The following is a 26,987-nucleotide window of genomic DNA, read 5'->3' as shown; positions in this document are numbered from 1 at the left end:
ATCATCCTATACTTATGGGGGCTGTGGGGACCCCTCATTTACTACATTCATTCCCTAGCCCTTAACCCTAACCTTAACCATCATAACTGCATGCCTAACCTTAACCCTTACCCTAACCTTAACCATCATAACTACATGCCTAACCTTAACTCTTACCCTAACCTTAACCATCTTAATGACATGCCTAACCTTAACCTGACCTTAACCATCATAACTGCATGCCTAACCTTAATCCTTACCATAACCTTAACCATCTTAACTGCATGCCTAACCTTAACCCTTACCTTAACCTTAACCATCATAACTGCACGCCTAACCTTAACCCTTACCATAACCTCTTAACCATCATAACTGCATGCCTAACCTTAACCTTAACCTAATCCTAATTCTAACCTTAACCCTAAACCCAAATCCTAATCCTAAAATAGACCCTTTTCCTCACGGAGACCTCATAGAAAAACCTGGTACACACATACACACACACACACACACACACACACACACAAGACTGACTCTAGCAAAGCTGCAAGCAAGCAACAACTAGAGCTTCTTTACCTTTGATCCTGTAACCCCATAACCTTTATCCTGACACAAACATGTATGCTGAGGCTAAGTAAACACGCACGCACGTGCGCGTGCACGCACACACACACACAGATATACTCATAACCAAGTGCTGTGCCAGTGGCCTCTCTTAACTGTGGATTTGTAATCCCATAGTTTCCCTAATCTCTAATGGATCCAAGTATCAAACTTTACAGGATGATGATGATGATGATGTGTGTGTGTGTGTGTGTGTGTGTGCGTGGCCATGGCGATTGCTCTTGTATTGGGATAGATAACCCTCTTATATATTTGCACACACACACATTCAGGCTGTTTTAAACACGATACCAGGCTTGTTGGTTTCAAGGCTTTTTTTCCCTTTTTTATTTCAGTTTTATATTAATATCTACTGGCAAATATGCTTTTCATTAGAGTGCACCGTGATAAGTGGTCTTGTGTATCCACCAGTACACTCAGTAATTGGTGGAGAAAACAATTTTAATAGGAGCAATGAACCTTTTGGTTGCCAGTTAGACAGTAATTAGTGTCTAAAATAATTTGGGGTGCAGGCAGCTTTGACAAGCCAAGAGTTTAGCATCCATTTTAGCATTGCAATGTTTAAATATTGATAAGGGAGCTTGCTGGTTTTGCTTTCATGTTTGACGCCTGCCAACATCACTTGAACACATTCTCAGTACTGTGTGTAGTGTTGGTTTGTCTCAGTGAGTGTGTGCTTATTCATCGGTCAAACCCATTCACTCAGTCAGTCTTCTCTTTATGTCTTCCAGCCTTCTAACTTCCTCCTTTCTTCTCTCACTTGCTCTATATTGTTCTGCTTCCAATCTCTCACCCCCCTCTTTTATTTTCTCCACCTTCCCCTGCATCAGCCTCTTGCTGTTACCATTTTCAACCTATCCTTGCATTCTAATTTAATCAAATGTATCTTCGCTAATTTATATAGAATCAAAAGTTGGCCTTTCAAACACAGCTGTCACTTATCTTTATACTCTTATTCACTCTTTCACATCCCTTTAGCTTATTCTATTCTTCCTCCCATCCCCCCATGTTCCTCTTTCTGCACCTGTCTTCCCCCAACACATGTTTCATTACATTCTTTTATTATGTATGAGTTTCATTTTAGATTTGACCACATGAGAGCTTGAATAAGCCTCTGGTTTATTGTGTTCAGCCAAGTATTCGGAATGCAAACGGTGAATAATAAATAATAAATGACAAATAAAGTGTCCCTGATTCCTAATCCTTTTTGCCCCCCACCCCCCATCAGGGTACAGTGATAGTGGGAAATGAGATCCATGCATTGAAGGTGAAGCACCTGCATGTGGGGTGGAGTGCTGGATCTGGGGAGGTGCAGAACGGCATCAGAGGGTGTATACAGGTGAGTATCGATTTATTGTCGGATGGATGGATGAATGGATGAAAAGACAGATAGAAGAATGGAATGACATATTAAGATCCAATTTGGGGGCATGAAGGGATAAATGTTGATAGTGTAGACCGGGGGGTGGCCCCAACCTTTTTTGAACCAAGATCTACTTTTACATTTGTCAGCCAGCCGAGATCTACCAGCCCAAATATGGAACCACATTACTGTAATACCCCATTCAATACACACGGACAAACAGAAAATAGTACAGCCACTATACTGTATAGTTCTCTGTTAAAAAAGCAGAAATAAATGTCATTCTCTACCTTAGTGGGACCGTTGACACTGGGGAGGAGGAGGATAGTTTCTCCTAGTCAGGGTTGTAGCAGCTGGTTGCAAGCCTTAGGCAGGCCAGAAGGCAGTCATCTGTTATTGTGGCTCTGTACTTCCAACTTGATGATCTTCATGTGAGAAAAAGCAGATTCACACAGGTAGGTTGATCCAAAAAAGTGCTGCGAAGTTCATGGCACATCTCCTGAGGATGGGGTACTTTTCCTGCAGCAGTAGCTCCCAGAACGCTTTCCTTCACCCCTTGTGTTGCCCTGGATTTAATCTCAGTGTCAGTTTGAAGTGTGAGGATCTCATTCTCCACAGCAGGGCTGTCCATGTGAAACAGTGATGCCACTTTGGAGGCAATGTCATCCACATCAATACTTCCAAATGGAAAACACAGACAGCTGGCAAACAGGTCCAATGGATGCAAAGTCAGTAAAGCACCTATCAATCTCTGACAAGATGCTCTGAACTTGCTCCTCATAATGTGCATTACCAAGCTGTGCTGTGTCGTTACCCTGACGTTTAAATTCTGCCTGCATGTGAGCAGTTTTGCAGGTCACTGCATTGCAGCCTACTTGACAGCAGTCGGAGCTTGCTTTTAAAACGCGTTCACCTGAGCTGATCATGTTTATTACGCATTTATCCTTTCCCTGTAGTTCTAAATTCAGCTCATTCAACATGCTGGTGAGATCGGTTAGGAATGCCACATCCAAAAGCCGCTTGTTGTCCTCCTCGAGCTGTGTATATTTAGTGAGCTTGAGAAAATCTCTGATTTCAAGCAACAACTCACTGAATCTCTCCACAAATTGTGCCTCTGCTCAGCCAACCTTACATCCGTATGCAGCAACAGATGTGTGTGTTCTGCCGAGAACTCAATCTTCATAGCAATATCCATTACTTCTTTCATGTTTAAGATCTTCCCACACAGCGCTTAATGGTGAATTATGCAATGATAATTAAGGAAGTCGGGGAAAGAATCACTTTGCTTGCACAATCCAACGAACCCATTAGTACGGCCTACCATAGCAGGTGCGCCATCAGTTGTAATGCAGATGAGTATAAAGGGTGGCCAGTTTATTCGGGTTAACGAATTCCATGGATCCTTGAAAATATCTTCGCCTCTAGTCTGTCCTTTAAGTGGCAAAATAGTGAGCAGCTCTTATTCTGCGCTCATAATGTCGTCAAAGGCCATTCTAATGAAAATGCAGAACTGCGCCACATTCCGCCATATGGGTTGACCTCGTCGAACTGAGGGGAAAACACTCACATGCCTCAACGTCCTTCTTCAGTTGCTCATGAAGACTCCCGGCCATTTCCTCACAGCGCCGTGTGACAGTATTCCGGGGTAGTTGAACGTCTTTAATGGCATTCACAATGTCAGTTTTATTCTTGAAATCACCGAAGAGTGCAGCCGCAGCCACAGCAAACGCCTCTTCTCACAGTTTAGCAAGAACATGACTGACGCGATGCGACGCTGTCGTTGCAGCATCACCCTCGGCGCTGGGTCTCGTAAAAATGGACTGCTGCGTTGCTAGCTGAGACTTTCAAACTCCTGCAGTTTTCTGGTTGGTAAGAGCTGTTTTCACTGGGAAATCTGTATCACGGCTTTTGGCACCGTTTTAAATGGCACTCCCAATGACCCTTCTTCGTATTGACCCTTTGCACGTGACGTCACGTCCTACTCGCGGGGAATATGAACGCCATGACGGACGGCGGGAAGTGATAGACCGGGAAATTCAAAAGCGAACAAACAAAAACAAACAAAATATTGCGACGGATGAGTAGCTTATTATAGTTTAAATGTAAGTGATGGCTACCAATAGTCAGAGTAATGTTGTGGAGTTGCCCTGTGAAGAGAGTCAGCTTGTAGGACGGCACAAAGAGCGATATGTGGAGAAGCTAGCCGATAGCAGGGTTAGCTAACCCGACCCGTACCTTCTTCCTACCGATGTGTTCACGGATGTAGCAAAAACCGTCCAGTCTGCCCGAGTTCAATCCACACGATCTGCACCACTACGTTACCAACGGAGTGTCCCCCACACACAGGTGCTGACCTAAAAGCATACAAAAGTCTGGATGCTTACCAGTTCTTTGTAGCTGGGTTGGGTTACAGAATCGCGGTGCAGATCACACAGATGGATTTTGCGTTTGAGTAAACGAAAAAATAAGCTTCCCTCCCATTCACTGTGGAAATGATAAGGTTTCGATCTTTGGCTTCTGCCACTTTTTGTTGGGTTGTCGCTGAACACACACAATAAAGTTAAAGAGAAGTCGGTATTGTTACCGTTAGCCGGCGGCTCTCGCCCCTCTCCACTTTGACGCTAAGTTACGTCAGAGCTCGCGAGGTAGAGAGACCAATAATATCTTGATTGATGTTGAATCTGACTAATACAGGACCAGTGCTGACCTTGCCCTTCATGGTTGGTCAGATTCGATGTCAATCAAGATGTGAACACAAGGGACTGCCGATTTTTTTTTCTCAAATCTAACTCAATTCTTCAAAATCATCTCGCGATCGACTGGCAATCAGTCCGCAATCGACCGGTCGATCGCGATCTGACTGGTTGGGTACCCCAGGTGTAGACTCATGAAACAGGACGAATGAATTGTAATTGTGATAAGTCTCTCTCTCTCTCTCTCTCTCTTCTCCTCTTCTCTCTTCTCCTCTCTCTTCTCTCCTCTCTCTCTCTCCTCTCTCTCTCTCTCTCTCTCTCTCTCTCTCTCTCTCTCTCTCTCTCTCTCTCTTCTCTCTCTCTCTCTCTCTCTCTCTCTCTCTCTCTCTCTCTCTCTCTCTCTCTCTCTCTCTCTCTCTCTCTCTCTCTCTCTCTCTCTCTCCTCTCTCTCTCTCTCTCTCTCTCTCTCTCTCTCTCTCTCTCTCTCCTTCCAGGGTGTTCGGTTGGGAGTGAGACCTGATGCCCCTCCTCTACCTCGTCCGTCTAGGGCCATCAAGGTAGAGAATGGCTGCAACGTCGGCAACCCCTGCGTCTCCTCCCCATGTCCCCTCCCACAGCCGCTGTTCTGACCAATGGGAGCGGCATGCCTGCATCTGCGAGCCGGGTGAGTGGAGAGAGATGTGTAGCCGGGTTAGCCTGTTTGTGTTGGTCCCATAGGAGTAGTCCTGTCATTCCAACAGAAAATGCTGAGTTGAATTGAAAACTAAGGTGGTTTGGGGAGCAGGTTAGTGTCTTTTATTAATTTAATCCTCCATTCATAATAAAATACAATACTTGCAGTTTTTATTTGCAGTCATAAGAGGTGATGGGACGTCTGGGTGGCGTGGCAGACTATTCCATTGCCTACCAACACAGGGATCGCTGAGTTGAATCTCTGTGTGACGTCCAGCTTGGTCGGGCGTCCCGACAGACACAATTGGCTATGTCTGCGGGGTGGGCCAGACGTGGCTATGTGTCCTGGTCGCTGCACTAGCGCCTCCTCTGGTCGGTCGGTGCGCCTGTTCAGGGGAAGGGGGGAACTGGGGGTGGAAATAGCGTGATGCTCCCATGCGCTACGTCCCCCTGGTGAAACTCCTCACTGTCAGGTGAAAAGAAGCAACTGGCGACTCCACATGTATCGGAGGAGGCATGTGGTAGTCTGTAGCCCCCGCCGGATTGGCAGAGGGGGTGGAGCAGAGATCGGGACAGCTCGGAAGAGCGGAGTAATTGGTAATTGGGTAAAAAATAAATAAATAAATAAAATAAGAGGTGATGTAGCTGAGATATGAATACATGAATGAGAGGGAGATAAAGTGAGGAAAGTGTGTTTCTTGTTTTTTGCTTTTGTTTCTGCTGGTGTATTTGTGTTAACAGTGAATATATGATGTACTGTACTGCACACATAGTTGTGAGTCAATATATCGAGAGTCTCTCCTCATGCCAAAGAAGGGCCGGTGTCCACTGAAAGGGAGAAAAATACACCAGCCAAAGACATATCACATTAAACAACTGAAATATGTGCCAATGAAAGGAAGGCCGTCTGTTACATGGATCAGGCACCCTCAGGAAGGATGAGATGTGTGAGAAACATTTGGAGAATTATGGGTAATTTATCAAAACAAAACAGCAAAACCTGTTTCTCACAGACAGTGCATAGGCTTCTCATCTTGAGAAAACACAAACACAGGGAGGAGGCCATTGCCTACAGGTCTTCCTTGTTGGCCAGATGAGCTGTTGCTGATTCTTCCTACCTGTAAGTGAACAAACAACGGCCTGCTGGTCAAACACAGTCCTCGTATTTTGTCAAACACAGTCCTCATATTTTGCAGTCAGCATAGGGGCCACTACTGAGCAGATAAGAGCGAACGCACAGGACATGAGCCGAGGCAGAGTGTGACACAATGAGTGAGCGAATAATAATTGTAATGAGCTGCTATGGGCGTAGGTGTCTGCCAGAGCCTTAAGTAGGTTAAACAGATATTTGGGAAGGCATAATGAGTGCTCGTCCACCTGAGACTGAGAGAGAAAGACAGACTGCGGGCTAGTCTCTATCAGGTGGATCTAATGAGGCAGAATTACCATAAGAATAAAAAAGCTGTGATTGCACGCAAGGAGCGAGAGGAGTACAAAGAGGTTGGGAGAGATGGAGAGAGAAGGGAGAGGGAGGATGAAAAGATTGAGACAGAGATGAGGGAGGGGAAGATGTAGAGTCAGGAGCAACAGGTAGAGACGAGAGAGTGGGAAAGAGGGAGAGGGCCGAGTGATAGAGGAAGAGTATGGGGGTGTGGAAAAGATGATGCGAGAGAGAGAGAGATGGAAAAATTGAAAATGGAAAATGAGAGGACTTACCGAAAATAATTTTAAAAGCATGAGGACAAGTCATGCAAAAACACACTAGCTTCTACAGAGAGAGAGAGGGAGAGAGAGAGAGAGATAATGATGGATAGATTCAGTTTCGGATCAACAAAGTCATGCAAGAAAAACAGCCCAAATCCATGCGAGCCTTTTGGGAAAGCAATATTTCAGCCATACATACCTAACCTGTACACATCACACATACATAGGCAGGGAAATGGAGGAAAAGAAAGATTTAAGATTTACATTTTTTAAAACATTCATTTAACTTTATTTCGTTTTCTATTAGAGAGAAGAGACAAGATGGCAGCTATAATGATTCCCTGGTCCTAGTAGCAGTGGTTAAAAGAAAGAGGCACAGACAGCGAGGAGACACTGATTAATGGTCATGATTAAAGAAAAGAGAGGACAAAGTGAAGAACAACCAAGGGGATTACATTACATCACATTACATTGCAGTTATTTAGCCGACGCTTTTATTCAAAGCGACTTACAATAAGTGCATTTAACGTAGGAAATCAAGAGAACCGCAAGTCATCAGAGGTCATAAGTGCATCTAAACAAGCATCTAAGAGCAAAACCAGTGCTAAAGTAAAAGTGCAAGAATGAGTGTTTTTTTTTTAAAGAGTGAATACAATAAGTGCTAAGAACAAGTAACAGGGTAGTAGTTCTTGAAGAGGGGAGTTTTCAACCTGCGCCGAAAGATGGGCAGCGACTCCGCTCTCCTGATATCAGTGGGGAGTTCATTCCACCACTGTGGGGCCAGGACAGAAAAGAGCCGTGACTGGGTCAATCGGTAGCAAGGGCCTCTGAGCGACGGGGCAACCAGGCGTCCCGAGGCAGCAGAGCGAAGTGGTCGGGTGGGGGTGTAGGGCTTGACCATGGCCTGGAGATAGGAAGGAGCTGTTCCTTTCACTGCCCTGTAGGCTAGCACCAGAGTCATAAACTGGATGCGAGCAGCTACTGGGAGCCAGTGTAGGGACCTGAGAAGGGGAGTTGTGTGGGAGAACTTAGGGTGGTTGAACACCAGATGAGCTGCAGCTTTCTGAACAAGCTCCAGAGGTCTGATTGCCGATGCCGGGGCGCCAGCAAGGAGGGAGTTGCCGTAGTCCAGCCAGGAGATGACCAAAGCCTGGATGAGCACCTGTGCCATCTCGTCGGTGGGGAATGGGCGAATCCTCCTGATGTTATAGAGGAGAAATCTGCAGGAGCAAGCAACCAATGCAACGTTTTCAGCAAATGACAGTTGGTCGTCCAGGATCACACCCAGATTCCTCACAGTCTGAGTTGGCGTCACCACGGTGTTGTCAATGGTGATGGCCAGGTCTTGGTGCGGGCAACCTTTTGCCGGGAGGAACATCAGCTCTGTCTTGTCCAGATTGAGCTTCAGGAGGTGTGTCGCCATCCACTCCGAGATGTCAGTCAAGCATGGGATGCAAGAGAAATGAAGTGTGTGGCAAATGTGAAATGACGGACCAAAACAAACAGAGACAAGCAGTGTCTAAATTGCCCAAAAGTATGTAGCGTATACTGTATATTATTCAGCATGCATTATGCAAACCATACTACGTACATTTATAACATCAGAATAACTTTGTCACTTTCAGATTAGAGCAGCAGTAGGGTGGCCATACATCCTCTTTTTCCCAGACATGCCCTCTTTTTGGGACCTAAAAAATGCATCCGGCTGGGTTTCTGAATCGCCAACAGTGTCCGGTATTTGGCTTTTGCTTTCTACAGTTGCCATTCATTATGTGTGTTTTTGCACTGCTTTGACCTTTCTCTTTAGGTCCCGCCTACTCGCACGCCACCATTGGTCGTTCATGTACACACCCTTCACGCAAACATTGGTCAAACTGCATCTCAGTCATTATCCTTAGCACCACAGCAACAGCCAAGAGACAGCAGTGGCTTGCTTGTCAACAGTAGCACATGGAGCCTGAACAGCTTAAAAAATGCCCAAACACAAAAAATGAAATTCACAGATTTATTTACAGAAAAAAAATTTACAGAAAAAAAATCCTGTGTTTTCATCTTGGTTGGGATCCGTGGAAAGCAGAATGCATGTGCATGTCCTGCAAATCTGGCACGTAGTATGTGTCAGTGTCAAATAAAGGTGTTAGTGATCTAGAGGCCCACATAAGCTCCGCAAAACACAAAACTGCAGCTATTTAACTTTATTTTACTTTGTTAACTTTATTGTCAATTATCTAACCCCCCCCTCCCCCATACACATTGCCATGGTGCCACCATTTATTTGAAACCCCCTCCCCAGCTCCAACCTTCCACCCGTTGAGGTGTGGTATTGTTGTAGTTGACCAATAGGGATGAGGCTGGGGCAGGAGGAGAGAAAGTGTGTCGGCAAAGCGGAAGTTAGTAAAACAGTTCCATATTTAGCTCACAGTTTGTCTCATGTGCATATATTTTCTTTGCAAACACGACATGATATCAGAAGTGCTGTCAAACCAAATCGGAACGGAGAAGGTCCACCTGGAAGGAAAAAAAAAAGGAGACTGGTGAGCGAGTTAAGTGAGTTACAGTGAAGATGGGCGGAGTGGGGAAGGATCTAGCAGGATGGCTAACACACCCAGCACTACGTTCATTTAGCATTCAGCCACCGGAGCCCTTGGATTTTTCCAAGCCACACGAGTGGACAGTGGATTCGGTGGTTTCCCGTCAGGCAAGCGATTTAACGGCAAGCTCCGAAGAGAACCAGATGAATACTTTGATTTATTGTATGGGAGACAAAGCTGATGACGTTTTGAGAGGCTTAATTTAATTCAATTCAATTTATTGTGATTAAAAACAATGTGCAGGCACATGTTAAAAAGGAAATGATGCTCAGTGATGCAGACCAGCGCCAATACACCAAAGTGAGGGATGGCTTTTAGTCATTCTTTGTAGCGAAAAAGAATATCGTTTATGAACGTGCACAATTTAATATGCACAAGCAAGAAGCAAACGAGACTGTTGATGCATTCGTCACTGCCCTGTATGTATTAGCAGAGCACTGCAATTATGGGAGGCTGCATGATGAATTAATCAGGGACAGTATAGTGGTAGGACTGGCAGACACACGGTTAGTCTCTGAATGCATGTAATTGGAGAAAGACAGCCCTGGATAAAGTCATTAACATGGCAAAACAATCGGAGAAGATCAGAAAGCAGCAAAACACACTGAGGAGTGAAGCCAGTGGTGTAAAGCAGATGGACGTTAGCTCTGTCGACTTAGTGTTTAAAGGCAGACAGCAAAAAGGAAAGCCTAAATTCAGCAAATCCAAAAACAATGGACCAAAGCCACACAGCAGTCAGAGAAAAAATCCAAAAAGCTTCCCAGTGTGGTGGCACACCTCATCTTAAGCATAAATACCCTGCTAATGATGCCAAGTGCCATTCCTATGGAAAATAGGTCACTACCAGCGTGTGTGCCATGCAGCCAAAGTGGTGTATGGTATTGAGGAAGAGAAAGAAAGCTTCTTTTTTGGCTCTGTGACATCGGATGATGATGTATGGACTGTTGAAATAGCCATAATGGACAAAAGCATAACTTCAAACTTGACACCGGAGCAGATGTCACTGCTGTGTCACAGTCTGTTTTTAACAGCATTTTTTCTAATGCACAGCAGCCTGTTCTCCAGAAAGCAGAGAAACCTTTGCTTGGTCCAGGACACATTCCACTGGATATGTCAGAGTTCACCAGATTGCAGCTGAGGAGAGGAGCCAAGCAGACCGTAGAGAAGGTCTATGTGGTCAAAAATCTGAGCACACTCCTACTCGGGTTGCCAGCCATTGTAGCCCTTGGCTTACTCAGCCATGTCAACAGTATGGACATGGAGACCCTCAAGACAAGCTACCCCAGGCTTTGCAGCGGGCTAGGTGTGGTACAACAACCATATGCCATCAAGCTCAAACTGGGGGATGTGCCATTTTCCTTGAAAACCTCCAGGAGGATTCCACTACTGCTGGTTCGGAAAGTCAAAGAAGAGCTCCAGCACATGGAAAGCCTGGGCGTCATCAGCCATGTGGAGGAGTCAACTGACTGGTGCGCCAGCATGGTGGTCGTGCCCAAGAAAGAAAGTAAAAAGATGCGATTGTGTGTTGACCTGACTGGCTTGAATGAGTATGTGCCATGAAAAGTACATTCTGCTGTCAGTAGAACACAGTCTCAGAACACTTGCTGGAGCAAAACTGTTCTGCAAACTGGATGTCAACACGGGGTTCTGGCAGATTCCACTTACAGAGGAATCAGCCAAGTTCACCACATTCATTACACCCTTCGATCAGGTCAACTTTCACCGTCTTCCATTTGGTATTTCCTCAGCACACTTACACTTCCAGTGCAGGATGGCGGAGGTCACAGAGGGGTTAGAAGGAGTGGTCTGCCACATCGATGATCTACTGGTGTGACCTACTATGTTCATCTGGGAGGAAGGTTATCCAGATCACAAAATACAAAAATGTGGGACTGACAAAAAAGTAGTCTCTCTCTGCTCCACCTTTCCTTTTCTTTTGACCATCCATTTCACCAGGCGACTTGTCTAAAATGTTATCGGTAGATAAGCAGGTAGATGGTTGCTCTGTGCATTGCTGAGAGACATGATGATGTCATTTTTGGCGCACACACCCTCGCACTGGGGACACTGTGGCAAGAGTGAGAGTCACGTCTGATGTGTGGATTCTGAGAGGTCAGTCAACTCATTCCTGCTTGCTATATTATTGCTGGTCAAGTTGACTGTTCACGGCAGGCCAAAACAACCCTCAGGCCACTGGGAAATGTCCCAGTGTTCCTGACAGGCTGTCCGCATGTGGATTAGAGGAATTATTTCGCTTTCATTTTGTCCATTTTAATTTAGCATTAGCTCTTTATTTATGCTAAAAACACAAAGTTGTTAAAAAAATACATTTGCATAGTATGCCAATGCAGTCTACTTCTCCTGCTTTGTTGTCCACCATATTGCTTTGGAAGATTTTTCTTGGCCAGTCGTTTTCATGGAAAAAACAAAGGCACAAAGTATTATGGGACAGTTTTGAACATTTAGTGATCACACTACATATATTCTATGTAGCATGCATATGCATACATGTCACATGCTAAATTTGAATGCTAACATCACACAAACTAAAATGTGTATATTGTCATGTAGTATGAAGGGACACAGCTACAGACTTAAGAGCTGGAAAATAAAAAGAAATGGGCAGGAGGAGGATGAGGGGGGATTGGCAGTGAGGAAGGTTGGAAAAAGGAAGAAGACAGACTGGAAAACAGTTTCAAGTTTCTGACAAAAGAACAGAGAAAAGTTAACTACAGGGAAGTTTTAAAATGAGAACAGGGGTAATTAAAGAAATAGAGAGGGAATCTAAGAGAAGTGAGTGAGAGAGTGGGGAAAGGAGAGAGGGAGTTCATGTTTAGTGGACGATGAAGTTTGTTCGAGAAAGAACCCGAGGCCTGACATCATAGGAGAGGAAGCAGAGAGGCTCTGCTATCCTGTTAGCATCCCGCATTAGCCCTCTAGCTAGCACAATGATTATGACTTATTAGCATAGAATATGCGTACACACACACACACACACACACACACACACACACAAGGTAGGCAAACACACACTGTAAGACACACTAACTGTATACATACACACACCCACAGCTCACTTCATTAACTTAGTAATAGCTTGCATCAGCAAAATTAACATTAAACATAGAGACGGTTATACAACGAGTGATGCTGGAAGACAAATCAAAGTTTTATAACAGCACAAAGAGAATGAGAAGTCTGCTAAATAATTCCCTTTGATCTCTTGAAGATGAGTGCAGTAGGGGGGCGCCCCCGTGGCTCACCTGGTAGAGCGACTACCACATAATGCTGAGTCCTTACTGCAGCAGCCTGGGTTTGAATCCAGCCTGGGCTCTTTGCTGCATGTCATCCCCTCTCTCTACTCTGCCTCAGCTGTCGCTATCAAACAAAGGTGGAAAATGGCAAAAAATAATATTAAAAAAAAAATGAAAATGAGCGCAGTGTCACTGAGCAACAATGTGTATGTCTGGATATGTGTATATTTTAAATGTGTGTGTGTGTGTGTGTGTGTGTGTGAGTGTGAGTGTGTAAGAGTGTGTTGTAAACTTGAGCTGGAGTTAGCTTAATGGGTCTGTCATGCGCTGACTGCACAACATACACACACACACACACGCGCGCGCACACATACACACACGTGCAGGGTGGCACGGTGGCACAGTGGTTAGCGCGGTCGCCTCACAGCAAGAAGGTCCTGGGTTTGAGCCCTGGGGTGCTCTAACCTTGGGGGTTGTCCCGGGTCATCCTCTGTGTAGAGTTTGCATATTCTCCCCATGTCTGCGCGGGTTTCCTCTGGGTGCTCTAGTTTCCTCCCACAGTCCAAAGACATGTAGGTCAGGTGAATCAGCCATGCTAAATTGTCCCTAGGTGTGACTGTGTGTATGTCGGCCCTGTGATGGACTGGCGGCCTGTCCAGGGTGTCTCCCCGCCTGCCGCCCAACGACTGCTGGGATGAGCTCCAGCATCCCCGCGAGCCTGAGAGCAGGATGAGCAGCTTGGATAATGGATGGATGGATATATATACAGAGGGTGACAAATTAAAGGAAAAAACTGAATGCTTGACCCCTACAGTGAGGGGGTCCAGTGTCTCTGTTAGGCTGTGGGGGGCATTTTCCTGGCATGGTTTGGGTCCACTTGTCCCCTTAGAGTGAAGGGTCACTACAAATCAATAGAAAGTTCGTCTGAGCGATCACTTTATCCCATGATGAAATGTCTCTATCCTGATGGGGGTGGTCTATTCTAGGATGACAATGCCCCCAACCACAGGGCACAAGGGGTCACTGAATGGTTTGATGAGTAAGAAAATGATGTAAATCATATGCTATGGCCTTCACAGTAACCAGATCTCAACCCAATTGAACACCTATGGGAGATTTTGGACTGACATGTTAGACAGCGCTCTCCACCACCACCATCAAAACACCAAATGAGGGAATATCTTTGGAAGAAAGGTGTTGTATCCCTCAAGTAGAGTTCAGAGACTTGTAGAATTTATGACGAGGAGCACTGAAGCTGTTCTGGAGGCTCCTGGTGTCCCAACATTTTAATAAGACACTTAATGTTGGTTTTTCCTTTAATTTGTCACCTGTCTACATATATGTATGAGAGAGATACAGACACACTCACATACACCGGCTGTCTCATGTCTGTGTGACGGTTTGTGGGTGAGTGTGTGTAGCTACAGTCAGTGCCTCTGTTTTTGAGCGTGTGTGTGTGTGTGTGTGTGTGTTTTAGTGGGTTTATGTCTGTCTCATGCCAGTTACCTCAGGGTTATTCACCACTGTGAAAAATTGAATTTATTATGATAAATTACAGCCATGTTGATTTATGTCTTCCGGGTATATATAAAATCAGACATAATCTCATGCACAAAATAAGATTGAGAATAGAGGCAAAAGCTGTTACGATTCCCTCTGCTTCATATGCAAACATTTCTCTTTAGTTTAAAATGCAGCCACTAGAATACACACACATATGTGTGTGTGTGTATATATACACTATATACACACACACACACACACACACACACACATATATATATATATATATATATATATATATATACATACATACATACATACATACATATATACATACATATATTATCCAAGTCGCTTATCCAAATGCAGGTTGCGGGATGCCAGAGCCTATCCCAGCAGTCATTGGGCAGCAGGTGGGGAGACACCCTGGACAGGCTGCCAGTCCATCACAGGGCCGACACATTCACACCTAGGGACAATTTATTCAGGCCAGTTCACCTGACCTACATGTCTTTGGACTGTGGGAGGAAACCGGAGCACCTGGAAGAAACCCACAGACACGGGGAGAACATGCAAACTCCACACAGAGAACGACCCCCCTAAGCTTGTCCAACCTTGGGGTTCGAACCCAGGACTTACTTTCTGTGAGGCGACTGTGCTAACCACTGTGCCACCATGGAGCCCTACATATATATATGTACAGCAAATCTTTTCATAGATGCAGTTTTTCATAGAAGTAGCTCTTAGGGAGATGCAACCCTCAGTAGCAGGTTCAGATTGAGCTGTTTTCAAAGTGGATTTCGACCTTCTTCCTGATGCGGACAAAATTAGGAGTTACAAGCTACATTTTTAAAACAGGATGTCATAATCTAAAAAGGCAGAGCAGCACACTGCTGAGACAGGTCGGTGAGTTCAATCAGAAATACTTTCAGTACAATAAGTGCACAGGAATTTGTCTTTGCAATACTGAACAAAGAGACATCAGGCTAACCCAGGTCGGCAACCTATGGCACGCGTGCCTAGGCAGGCCATTAACACAGACACAGAGAACAATTCAATTTTAAATTTTTTTTAACATTTTTCCTTTTTTTTGTTGTTGATAAAAACAGATTTTTAATATAAAATATAGACTAATGGGATGTCCAGGTAGCGTAGTGGTCAATTCCATTGCCTACCAGCACAGGGATCGCCGGTTCGAATCCCCATGTTACCTCTGGCTTGGTCGGGCGTCCCTACAGACACAATTGGCTATGTCTGCAGGTGGGAAGCCGGATGTGTGTATGTGTCCTGGTCGCTGTACTAGCACCTCCTCTGGTCAATCGGGGCGCCATTTCGGGGGGGGGGGCTGGGGGAATAGCATGATCCTCCCCTGCGCTACGTCCTCCTGACGAAACTCCTCACTGTCAGGTGAAAAGAAGGAGCTGACGACTCCACATGTATTGGAGGAGGCATGTGGTAGTCTGCAGCTCTCCCTGGATCGGCAGAGGGGTTGGAGCAGCGACTGGGACGACTTGGAGAGCGGGATGATTGGTCAGGTACAATTGGGGAGAAAAAGGGGGAAAAATAAAAAAAAAAATAGCCTAATGGTGAACTAAACAAACAATTCGATTGAAAATAATAGTGCAATAATTAATTAGTCTCAAAATACACCATTGTTTTTGACGGCAAGGGAGCGCATACAAGTGACATGGTCTATCATTCCCCCCCCCCCCCCACACGATCTGCCCACGAGTGCAGCATTATAGCAGTGGTGGAAACGTAGCATAGCTAGCTAGTTTTCTTTTTTGCTTAATGTCAAGAACAGCCAAGGCTCAGCGTTTTCGGTTTTTACCGATTTTCACTGAAAAATACCCAGATTTTTTAAAAGCAGCAGATCGGTTTAAATTGATTTTCCCCCACATTTTATGTTTCCACGGATCCAAAAGTTGTTCCTGTTCATGTGAGGTTATGTAACAGTGTCCTCTTGTGGTGAAATTCGGCATGCTGATTGGCTTTGAAAAATAAAAACCGAAAACGCTGAGCCTTGAGAACAGCTGACAATGGCAGAAGCAATAGTGTCTAATATTCGCCTCTTTCAGCCATCTTGGACAAACGAATTCGGATTTATTTCATAAAAGGACCAAGCCATGTGCACTCTGCTGCAAAAATGTGTCTCAAACTTCAAGTGTAAAACGTCATTTTGAAACAAAGCCTGAGAAAAACGTCAAAGATGAGGCTGATAAAGCTGAATCAATCAAGAGGGCAGTGCCCCAGTGTGGGAAGCAAAGCAGCTTGTTTACAACTTGATGTGCTGCCAAAAACCAAGCTACAGAGGGCAGCTATACAGTCACACAGTGCATTGCTTAACACGGGAAGCCGTTCTCCGATGGAGAGTATTTAAAGGAGGCTTTTCTCAGCAGTTCGCAGGTCATATTTGATGGGTTACCAAACAAAGACATAATCATCAACGGGATCAAATAAATGCCAGTTTCTGCGAGAACTGTAGAGAGGCGCATTACAGACATGGCTGAAAACGCTAGGCACCAGCAAATTCTTGCATTGAAAGATGTGTCGGTATTCAACGTAGCTCTTGACAAGAGTGTGGATGTAAACAACGCTCTATGTTTAGCAGGGGTTACCTGATATTGTGACAAACAAGGGTCGCACTAAATCGGTGAGATTGAATTAATTTTCTTTTGTGCCCTAGTAATTTTCATACATTTGCACAAAAATATAGTGTGTGTGTGTGTGTGTGTGTGTGTGTGTGTGTGTGTGTGTGTGTGTGTGTGTGTGTGTGTGTGTGTGTGTGTGTATGTGTGTATGTATGTGTGTAGAGCACAGCTCTTTTGGCATGTGAAATCCAGACGGGAAGACAAGCAGCAGCAGTAGTAAATAAATAAATAGATAAATGCTCATTATGAAAATGATCTGGCACTCGGGTCTGTGATTATTATTTTTTTTAAACTTTGTAAAGTGCACGGAACATACAAAAGGTTGCCATCCCCTGGGCTAACCCAATGGTTAGTGGGTTCATTGCTGCAGTCGGAGGGCCCTGGTTTGATACCCCATGTTTCGAAGTACCCAGGAGCAAGGCACTGGACTGCTGCTTTCCTCAGTGGCGATGCACTGGATGGTTGACCCTGTGACCAAACCACAGGGTGGAGAGAGAAAAACATATTCCCCCGGGGTGGTTTTAAAAAAAATTGCCAAATTAAGCCCAAACGAAGAGCTTTTCTGTCACAATGTGATCCCCACCATTTGAAGGAAGAATAAAATGACATCAGCAAACTTTTTTGATAACAGCGATTAACCTGAAGGGACAGTAAATGTAATGTAAATATATGCATGGTAACTTGTAATCGTGAGTTTTCAGGCATGTTGAACCGTTTTTGAGAAAGATGTGTTTTCGCATCAAAGTATTAATGCCACTAGCAGGTGCCATGTAGTCTGCTGCTGGAGGAGCGATACGTGCTGTCAAGTTGGCCCAAAGCTGAGAAGCTCCACCGGTGTCAATGTTAAATATCCACAAGCACGGTGGTGGAAAGTGACTCGTAGGCAGCGATAACGAATTAGACTAATAGTCGTTCCTTTGGGGTGTCTGGGTAGCATAGTGGTCTATTCCATTGCCTACCAACACGGGGATCGCCGGTTTGAATCCCCGTGTTAACTCCGGCTTGGTCGGGAGTCCCAACAAGACACAATTGGCCATGTCTGCGGGTGGGAAGCCGGATGTGGGTGTGTTTCCTGGTCGCTGCACTAGCTCCTCCTCTGGTCGGTCGGAGCACCTGTACAGGGGTGGAGGGGCAACTGGGGGGAATAGTGTGATCCTCCCACACGCTACGTCCCCCTGGTGAAACTCCTCACTGCCAGGTGAAAAGAAGCGGCTGGTGACTCCACATGTATGGGAGGAGGCATGTGGTAGTCTGCAGCCCTCCCTGGATCGGCAGAGGGGGTGGAGCAGCGACCGGGATGGCTTGGAAGAGTGGGGTAATTGGCCAGATACAACTGGGGAGAAAAAAAAAGGGGGGGGGACTAATGGTCATTCAGCACAGGAAAACGGTGTAAAATAAGGGCTGATATTGAGCTGAGGTGATGTCATTTCATGCGTTCCCAGCCTAGGCAAGTCGAACTTTTTTGTTTGCTAAGTGAGTTTTTACATTGAAGGAATCTGAGTTGCTTGGACGCTCATATGAAAGACATAAGGGATATGATGCCAGCAGTCTAAACACGGGAAGACTAACTATCTGAAAATATCTAGAAGAGGTTATCTAAGAACTTAGGGTTATCCAAATTGTGGAGGTTTTTAAGTGGGCAGGGGAGTAAAGTGATTTGGTAAAAGGGTTTCGGTGCAGAGTGCAGCAGAAAAATCTGCACCATACAAAATCAGTCCCTCTCTCTCTCTCTTCCCACCTTTCTTCCTCTCCCTTCTGCTCCTCCCCTTCTAAACCTCCACTTTTCTTTCTTTCTCTTTACCATCCACCTCTTTCTTCCTCTTCGAACCTCTATATCTTTCCACACCTCTTTCCCTCTATCTCCATCCATACCTCTCTCTCCTCACTCTGTTGTTCTTTCTCTCTCCCCTTTATTGTGCAGTGACAAGGCCGGTGTCATCGTAAGCATCTGAACAATGTCAAGGCCATCCTTGCCTCTCCCTGGCAGTTGCCATGGTGAGCATGTAAAGATGTATAAGGAAGACGGGAGCTGATTGAGAGTGAGCACACCTTGCGTCTGCACCAATGTGTGTTTCAGAAAGAGAGAGAGAGAGGGAGAGAGAGAGCAAGCAAAAGAGATCGTGGCACAAGTGAGACTCAAATGTCACAGATAATGTTGAATGACAGAGAAAAGGGGGTAGGCGAGAGAGAAGAAGGGTTGTGAGAGGGAATGTAGGACATAATTGCCCCTTTTGTTTTTTGCGTGTGTGTGTCTGTGTGTGCATGTGTGTGTGTGTTAAAAGGAGAGGGGAAGACAAGTGAGAGTATAATTTGGGAAGAGTGGCCGTGTTTCTGTTTGTGTGCGTGCTTGCGTCAACAGAATTAAAGAGAGGCTAATTTCTCAAGAGAAAACACGGGAGGATAAAAGAAACAGACTGACAGTTGTGTGAGTTTCGATGTGTAAGGATAAAGCAGACCTGATGTGTGAAGACAAATCAGACCTCAGGGAGAAAGGGAGGAGAAGGTAGAGCGATATTGAGAGAGAATGAGAGGGAAGTTGGGAGAAGGCGAATGGTAGACAAAATAAATGAAATTCGCTGATAAGGTTTTGTGGAAAAACCAAGGCAAGTGTGTGTGTGTGTGTGTGTGTGTGTGTGTGTGTGTGTGTGTGTGTGTGTGTGTGTGTGTGTGTGTGTGTGTGTTGGCTTATGTTGCCCCTGTGTGTATTTGTAGGAGCTTCATTTTACACTTGCAAGATGGACGAACAGAGAGTGAAATTGCGTCTTTGTTTGAAAAAGAAAGAGCGTAATGGTGAGAGCGAAGGAAAAATGGTTGAAGAACGGGGAAGTAGAGGCTCCGTGTGTCTCAGGCCCTTTGTGCTACTGAAAGCTGGAGCCAAGGCCATCTTGTTTTTTGTTTTTTTTAAGACGAGTGAATTCTGTGGGTTCTATAGAGACATGAGAAAGTATAGGTTACAGAGATTCACTCACTCAAGAGTATGGAACGGATGTAAGCACACACACACACACAGACACACACACTTTGAGAAAGAATCACAGAAAGACACAGGGACGCAAACATACACATACTGTCACACATTCATAATGCATGTTCTGCATTCTACAGAAATCTATTCATGTTCACCTATGTTACTTTCCATTAATTCAGGCGGCACGGGGGCCCAGTGGTTAGCACTGTTGCCTCACAGCAAGAATGGTCCTGGATTCGAACCCCAGTCTGTCCCAGGTCCTTTCTGTGTGGAGTTTGCATGTTCTCCCCGTGTCTGTGTGGGTTTCCTCCGGGTGCTCCGGTTTCCTCCCACCATCAAAAAGACATGCATGTAAGGCTTAATACTCCTGCCTGTGCCCCTGAGCAAGGCAATGGAAAGAAGTGGAGTTGGCCCCGGGTGCTGCAGCTGCCCACTGCTCCTATACAATAGGATGGGTTAAATGCAGAGAACACATTTGTTGTAAGAATACAATGACAAAATAAAGTTGCTTCTTCTAATTAAGTTTGTTTTTTTCTTTTGTAAGCTGGGCTTCCTAAGTAAGGTTAGGTCTGTGTTCCACTGAAAGTGAATTTGGGTCATACTGTACTCTATGTATAAGACAGTTTAACATGTAGAAATCTGTTTTTTCACAGATTTTCTTTCTTCTATTCATTTGTACATGACAAGGTCGACGGCTAAATGCATGTTCATGTATGTTAATATGACTATAGCACCCTCCTCACAGCTTTTGGAAGTTTGGCCAAAGTGTCGCAGAAAAGCATCTTTGATTTGCCTCTATTCATGAATAGTCTGAAAGTAAAGCTTTTTAAAGACCTCAGTGGAAAAAGAAATCAATGTAATTGATTTGAATACTACTACTACTACTATTACTTTTGGCTGCTCCCGTTAGGCGTCGCCACAGCAGATCTTCCGTTTCCATTTCTTCCTGTCCTCTACATCTTCCTCTTGCACACCAGCTACCTGCATGTCCTCCCTCACCACATCCATAAACCTCCTCTTTGGCTTTCCTCTTTTCCTCTTCCCTGGCAGCTCCATATTCAGCATCCTTCTCCCAATGTACCCAGCATCTCTCCTCCACACATGTCCAAGCCATCTCAATCTTGTCTCTCTAGCTTTGTCTCCAAACCGTCCAACCTGAGTGGTCCCTCTAATATAATCGTTCCTAATCACGTCCTTCTTCGTCACTCCCAATATGTTAACCACAGAATGGCCATCTTGGATATATCACTGTGTTGTTAGAAAGAATACAGCAAGTGTATTATTTTGTTGTCAGGCGGACTATAATATAAAACTTTGTCATTATTTATTTTATAGGTGTGAATTTGTCGGCCCTGTGATGGACTGGCAGCCTGTCCAGGGTGTCTCCCCACCTGCCGCCCAATGACTGCTGGGATAGGCTCCAGCATCCCCGCGACCCCAATTGGGATAAACGGCTTGGATAATGAATGGCTGGATGGATGGATGGATGGATATTTTTTAACCTATAAGCATCTCCTAGCATCTCCTTTTCCATCTTAGAATTTATGGGGCTTTTTTGGGAAGATCTTGAAGACCAAGGCGGCTTCGCCAGTGATTTCATTTATTTTCATGTCAACAAGAAAATCATTAAGATGAGGTTTTGAAATAGAGATTTTGGGCTCTAGTTTCCGAGTCATAGCGCAGTTGAACGCGCTGGCACTAGTTCACGGCGCAAGTTGATCTAAGGTGTGGCCAATACTTTTTTTTTGGTAATTTCGGGACATGCTGCGCTGGTGGTAATCGGGTGCAATGGAGGCGCAGTTGTAAAAGGGTTGGATTAGAAGGAGTAAATTCTCAGTAGGAGTGGTGGGGGCTGTCTTCAGTTACAGCCAATCAAATCAGCTCCTCTCATTCCCTTTAAAAGTAGTGCGCTCTCTGTCATGGTGAACTGCCAATTTCATAATGGACGGTGGAAGTCCAGACCGGCTAAGATAGAAAAGCTTCTCCCAGGAGGAAACTGATGTCCTTGTTTGGGAGGTGTGGAGTTGCCAAGAGCGCATACTACAGACATTAACACCAATTCCAATGTGATATGAGGCAACACGCAAACATGATTATTTGACACATTACTGTTAAACTTGTCGTCTTTCTCATCAGCATCTTTCTCGCTTCCTGTGCATTTTGTGCACACAGCAGGAGACCTTAAATAGTTGTGATCATGGATCAATAAGCCCAGGTAATCAGTTCGTTCTTTCAGGTTGAAGGAGGTTGGTTGAAATATTGAAATCTCTTTCACCATGTTGTTTTCCATGCGTAACAACATACATTGGATGTTTTATGTTGGATGACAGTGATACGTGTGCACATATTTTATTTTGTGATTGAAATTGTTTAGGACAGTAGTCATTAGTTAAATTATTCACAAAATAGGTCAACATAACATACACAAAAGAGGCTTGTGTGATTTTGGATAAGTCTATGTTTAGTGCACCTCCACCTAAACCCCGGAAACTTCCACACAACGTCTGCGCTAAGACGTGGTCTGACCAGGCGGAGACACGGTCAGAATGTGTGATTTTATTTGACACCAAACTAGCAATGCGCCACCTGATTTTGACTAGCACACCCTCTATTGTGCCCCACACACACACACACACACACACACACACACACACACCAATTTCGGTGCAAAAGATGTCATGGCGAGCTTGGAAATTAGTTAGCGTATGTGTTAGCGCCACCTCCGGCCTTACACCACCCGGAATCTGCAGCCCTAAGTCCCATATTACCATAGTGTTATTTAAGTCAAGGTATTCCTACGGGTAACATTTTCAGAAAACAGGATAAACATTGCAATTATCTTCCTTTAACATGTAAAGCAGCTCTGGGTAACGGACCTTTGTTGTTGTTGTTGTTGTTTGTGTTAAATAGACATCAAAAGCGTCTGCTAAGCACCCTACAGGAAAGCCAGCTTTAGTCACTTGATTAGAGGGTTGCTTTATGCAGTGGCCTGTATTTCCATATAAGAGCCTTGTGTGTGTGTGTGTGTGTGTGTGTGTGTGTGTGTGTGTGTGTGTGTGTGTGTGTGTGTGTGTGTGTGTGTGTGTGTGTGTGTGTGTGTGTGTGTGTGTGTGTGTGTGTGTGTGTGTGTGTGTGTGTGAAGTGTCTTGGGAATTGCATTGAAGTGCATTGAAGGCAAGATCATTTGCCGTGCCAGAATGGTTTGGACATGGTGATGTGTGGCACACGCGTGTGGTGAAGAACCTTCTCAGCTGAATGGCTGGTTGCTGTTTGTCCTTTGGTTCAGGACAACAGGCTGTGAAACAGGAGATTTTGAATATGATTTTGCAGGGACTCGTGTTTACTTTATTTATACAGGTTAGGAGAGCATCTATGCTGTTTCCAACAATTGCCCAGTTCACAACAACGTCAATGTGGACATTTCTCGGGTCATTGTGTTGATAGTGTCTGGCATTTTTTTCAGCCTGTCATATTCATTAGGGCTTAAGAAATCATACGTAAGGGGTGTCTGGGTAGCATAGGGGTCTGTTCTGTTGCCTAGTTGCCAGATACACTTTCAGTTACACAAGAGACAATAATGGATTTATTCATGTGCACACATGCAACCTGCTTGTACGCCCACAGTAGTGTTTTAAAACACAAGCATTATAGAGCATCTGGGTAGTGTAGCAGTCTATTCCATTGTCTACCAACACGGGGCTCGCCGGTTCGAATCCCCGTGTTACCTCCGGCTTGGTCAGGCATCCCTACAGACACAATTGGCCGTGTCTGCAGGTGGGAAGCCAGATGTGGGTGTGTTTCCTGGTTGCTGCACTAGCACCTCCTCTGTTCGGTTGGGGTGCCTGTTCAGGCGGGAAGGGTAACTGGGGGGAATAGCATGATCCTCCCACGCGCTATACATCCCCCTGGTGAAACTCCTCACCGTCAGGTGAAAAGAAGCGGCTGGCGACTCCACATGTATCAGAGGAGGCATGTGGTAGTCTGCAGCCCTCCCCAGATCGGCACAGGGGGTGGAGCAGTGACCGGGACGGCTTGGAAGAGTGGGGTAATTGGCCGGACACAATTGGGAAGAAAAGGGGGGGGGGGTATCACACTTAGGCCATGGTTTCTTCTTTATGATCAGAGGTGCCAGATCGTAACACAGCTGTGTCCACGTGTGTGACTACACTTCGACACTGCAGTGCCATTTGCCTGTTCGGCTAGTGATTGCATTTAATGTTCCTTTGCAGTACATGCAGAGAAAATGGAGCTTGGTCTAAGAGAGAGCCACTTTCCTTCCTTTATATTTTGTTTATTTTTATTGGTGGCAGTGCCGGTGCAAGGTGCAAACAGTTCAGAGAGCAGTTGACAACACAAATGGTTAACACAGCTGTTGTGCTGCTCAGTACTGGAATGAACAAATACTGCAGGTCTCAGCAGTACCATTTTGATTCCCTCTTCCTTTGCATGTGCGGGAGACGAACTTGCATGTCATGGGAGGATTACATGAGGCTTACATGTGATGAATAGTTTGGATTGTGCTGACTTGTTGTCCACACGTGACAGATCCGATCTCAGTGTGAGCCAGACCACCTCGGCATCAGTTCATAATGTGAGATAGATCCAATCTTGGAGCGAAGACTTGACGGTTAATGTGTCCTGGCATAATGTATGATGAAAGGGGCATGGAGAAGACACGTGCAACCACGGCCTTAGATAGTCCAATTCAATGGTTTTTAATCCATTTCTCAGGGACCTACAGCTATTCCGCCTGGTAATTTTCCATTTTCACTCATTCCAGGTCTCTCTCTCTCTCACACACACACACACACACACACACACACACACACACACACACACACGCGTAAATTAAATTACAACAAAACATGGCACAACGGGGAACAGATCAAACTAAGAATGAACCAAAACAAAAGACAGGGGTTGGGATCCATAAAAAGGCTTGCCTAAACAGATGGGGTTTTAGAAGCCGCTTAAAACCGTTCAAAGATTCAGTCAATCTAGTAGATTGGGGAAGATTATTCCAGAGAGTTGGGGCTAAAACTGTGAAGGCGCAGTCACCTTTTGTTTTGCAGTTGGAGTGAGGGGTGGATAAACAAGCGGGATTTGAGGATCGGAGCGATCGAGAAGTAGAACGAGGGATGAGGAGATCAGAAATATAGCTGGGAGCAAGGTCGTGCATTGCTTTATGAGTAAGCAATAAGATCTTATAGATTATTCTGAATTTTATGGGAAGCCAGTGGAGGGATGCAAGAACAGGATAATGTGGGACCTATGGCTCATTCTAGTTAATAGTCTGGCAGCTGCATTTTGTAAATGATTTGTGGGGTTTTGTACTGAGTTATGAGACTAATATGTTGACCAGGCTTGTAATGAGACGTATCTCACACATGGTCTGGTACACATGCCTTTATCACACGGCCCCTCTCATTTGAGGAACGTTGTGCTGTGCGAAATTCTCAGGAGTTCCTCGGGAATTTCCATAAACGAGAGAAAAATAAATTAAATGGCAAGCCCAAGTATTTCACAAGGACTTCAATTATTCCTACGCTAAGCACAGTCAAGCCAACACCAGCGACTCATGGTATTTGCTGGACCTCTTGTCTTGTCCAACAGGGCCTTGTGGGACCTTCCCTAACACTCACTAATCTACCCAAAAGAGAGCGGCCTTAGTGTCTCCTCTGTCACTGTTCGATAGTCATGGTGGTTTGGTTTTGGTTTTAGTCCTGTGCGTGTCCCTGTAGGTGTCCATTTGTTGGATCTGGCACAGGTTGCGGCACTACAAACTACTCTCTCTTTTTTTATGTAAAAATGAAAACACTGTTTGGAAACACTGGACCTGTAAATGTTTGTGGGTTCAGAAGCAAGACTTAAATCACAATCTTTTGAATTCCTACTTTTATTTGTAGTGCTGGCATCAGTGTTTCACGCTGTGATGATTTACCACTGCTGCATGAACACGGGGAGCGCGTTCCCTTCCATTTCAATACATGACAGCGTTGTAATGCGCCGTAATGGTGTGTTTTCCTGCCGCTCGCTGATCTGCAGTGTGTCGCAAGAGGGAACGGCCTTTGTGAAAATCTCTTTTTGATGTTGGAGACGAGTGCCTGTGTGCTGGTAGGTTATTATGTTTGTTGGGTAGCTGGGAATTGCAGTTGTGTTCTGCATATTTTGACTTCAGTAGCTGTTAATGTCGCGGTCTCGTGTGATGGATGTCCCCTCGAGGTCGGGCGCAGACCGTCTGCTTCCACTTTTTCTCATGTCTTCTGTGATTTCACTGGGGTTTTTTTTTTTCTGTAAATAAAGAAACAGGTTTTTTCCCCACCTGAGAGCAGGTAGCAGGCAGTTTTGTGCGTAGCCTATTTCTATGCTGCTCCTGCTGTCCTCTCAAGTGTCTTCTGTACATGTAAATTGAAAGACAAGGTCTCTTTGTTTTATAGTTAGCTGTGGTTAGGGCCAGATCACAGTGTATAGAAACTCCTCATCTATCCATTGTATACCTGCTTAATCCGATTGGGGTTTCACGGGGGGGGGGGGGGGATACTATCCCAGCATGCATTGAGGAGGTGGCAGGGAGACAACCTGGACATGTCACCAGTCCATCTCAAAGCCCGCATACACACAGTGATTCACACTTCATTCACAACTATGGGCAATTAAGAGCCTCCATTTCTCCTCACTTGCAGGTGAGTACCTGGAGGAAACCCATGGAAACAGGCAGAACATTCCACCTTCACAAACCTAATTTGTTCAATTTTATGCTAAACCCACCCTGTCTCTGCCCCTCCTCCCCTGCCACATAGATTCAAGATTCAAGATCCTTTATTGTTACGTCTCATTGTACAAGTACAAGAGAGGGAAAGTCCCGTGTTTTGGCTCCTCAGAACTGCAGCAACAAAATAACAACAGAACAAAGCAAAAAAGCAGTAATAATAATAAATATTGTGCGGTGTATGTAAGGTGCTGTGTGTGTGTGTGTGTGTGTGTG

At 45.1% G+C, this 26,987-nt stretch overlaps 1 protein-coding gene across 1 annotated transcript in view; it reads left to right on the top strand.

The window, feature by feature from the left end:
* The window catches only part of celsr3 (cadherin, EGF LAG seven-pass G-type receptor 3), a 171,926-nt gene that overhangs the window by 96,774 nt on the left and 48,165 nt on the right, over nt 1-26,987 (top strand). The window contains 3 exon segments of the mRNA XM_056299484.1: nt 1,832-1,942; nt 5,154-5,264; nt 5,266-5,323. Coding sequence (XP_056155459.1) covers nt 1,832-1,942; nt 5,154-5,264; nt 5,266-5,323 — 280 coding nt within the window.

Source organism: Lampris incognitus, chromosome 2, assembly GCF_029633865.1.
Source record: "Lampris incognitus isolate fLamInc1 chromosome 2, fLamInc1.hap2, whole genome shotgun sequence".
NCBI lineage: Eukaryota > Metazoa > Chordata > Actinopteri > Lampriformes > Lampridae > Lampris > Lampris incognitus.
The sequence above is the reverse complement of the archived record's forward strand: the minus strand, read 5'-3'. Positions and strand labels throughout refer to the sequence as shown.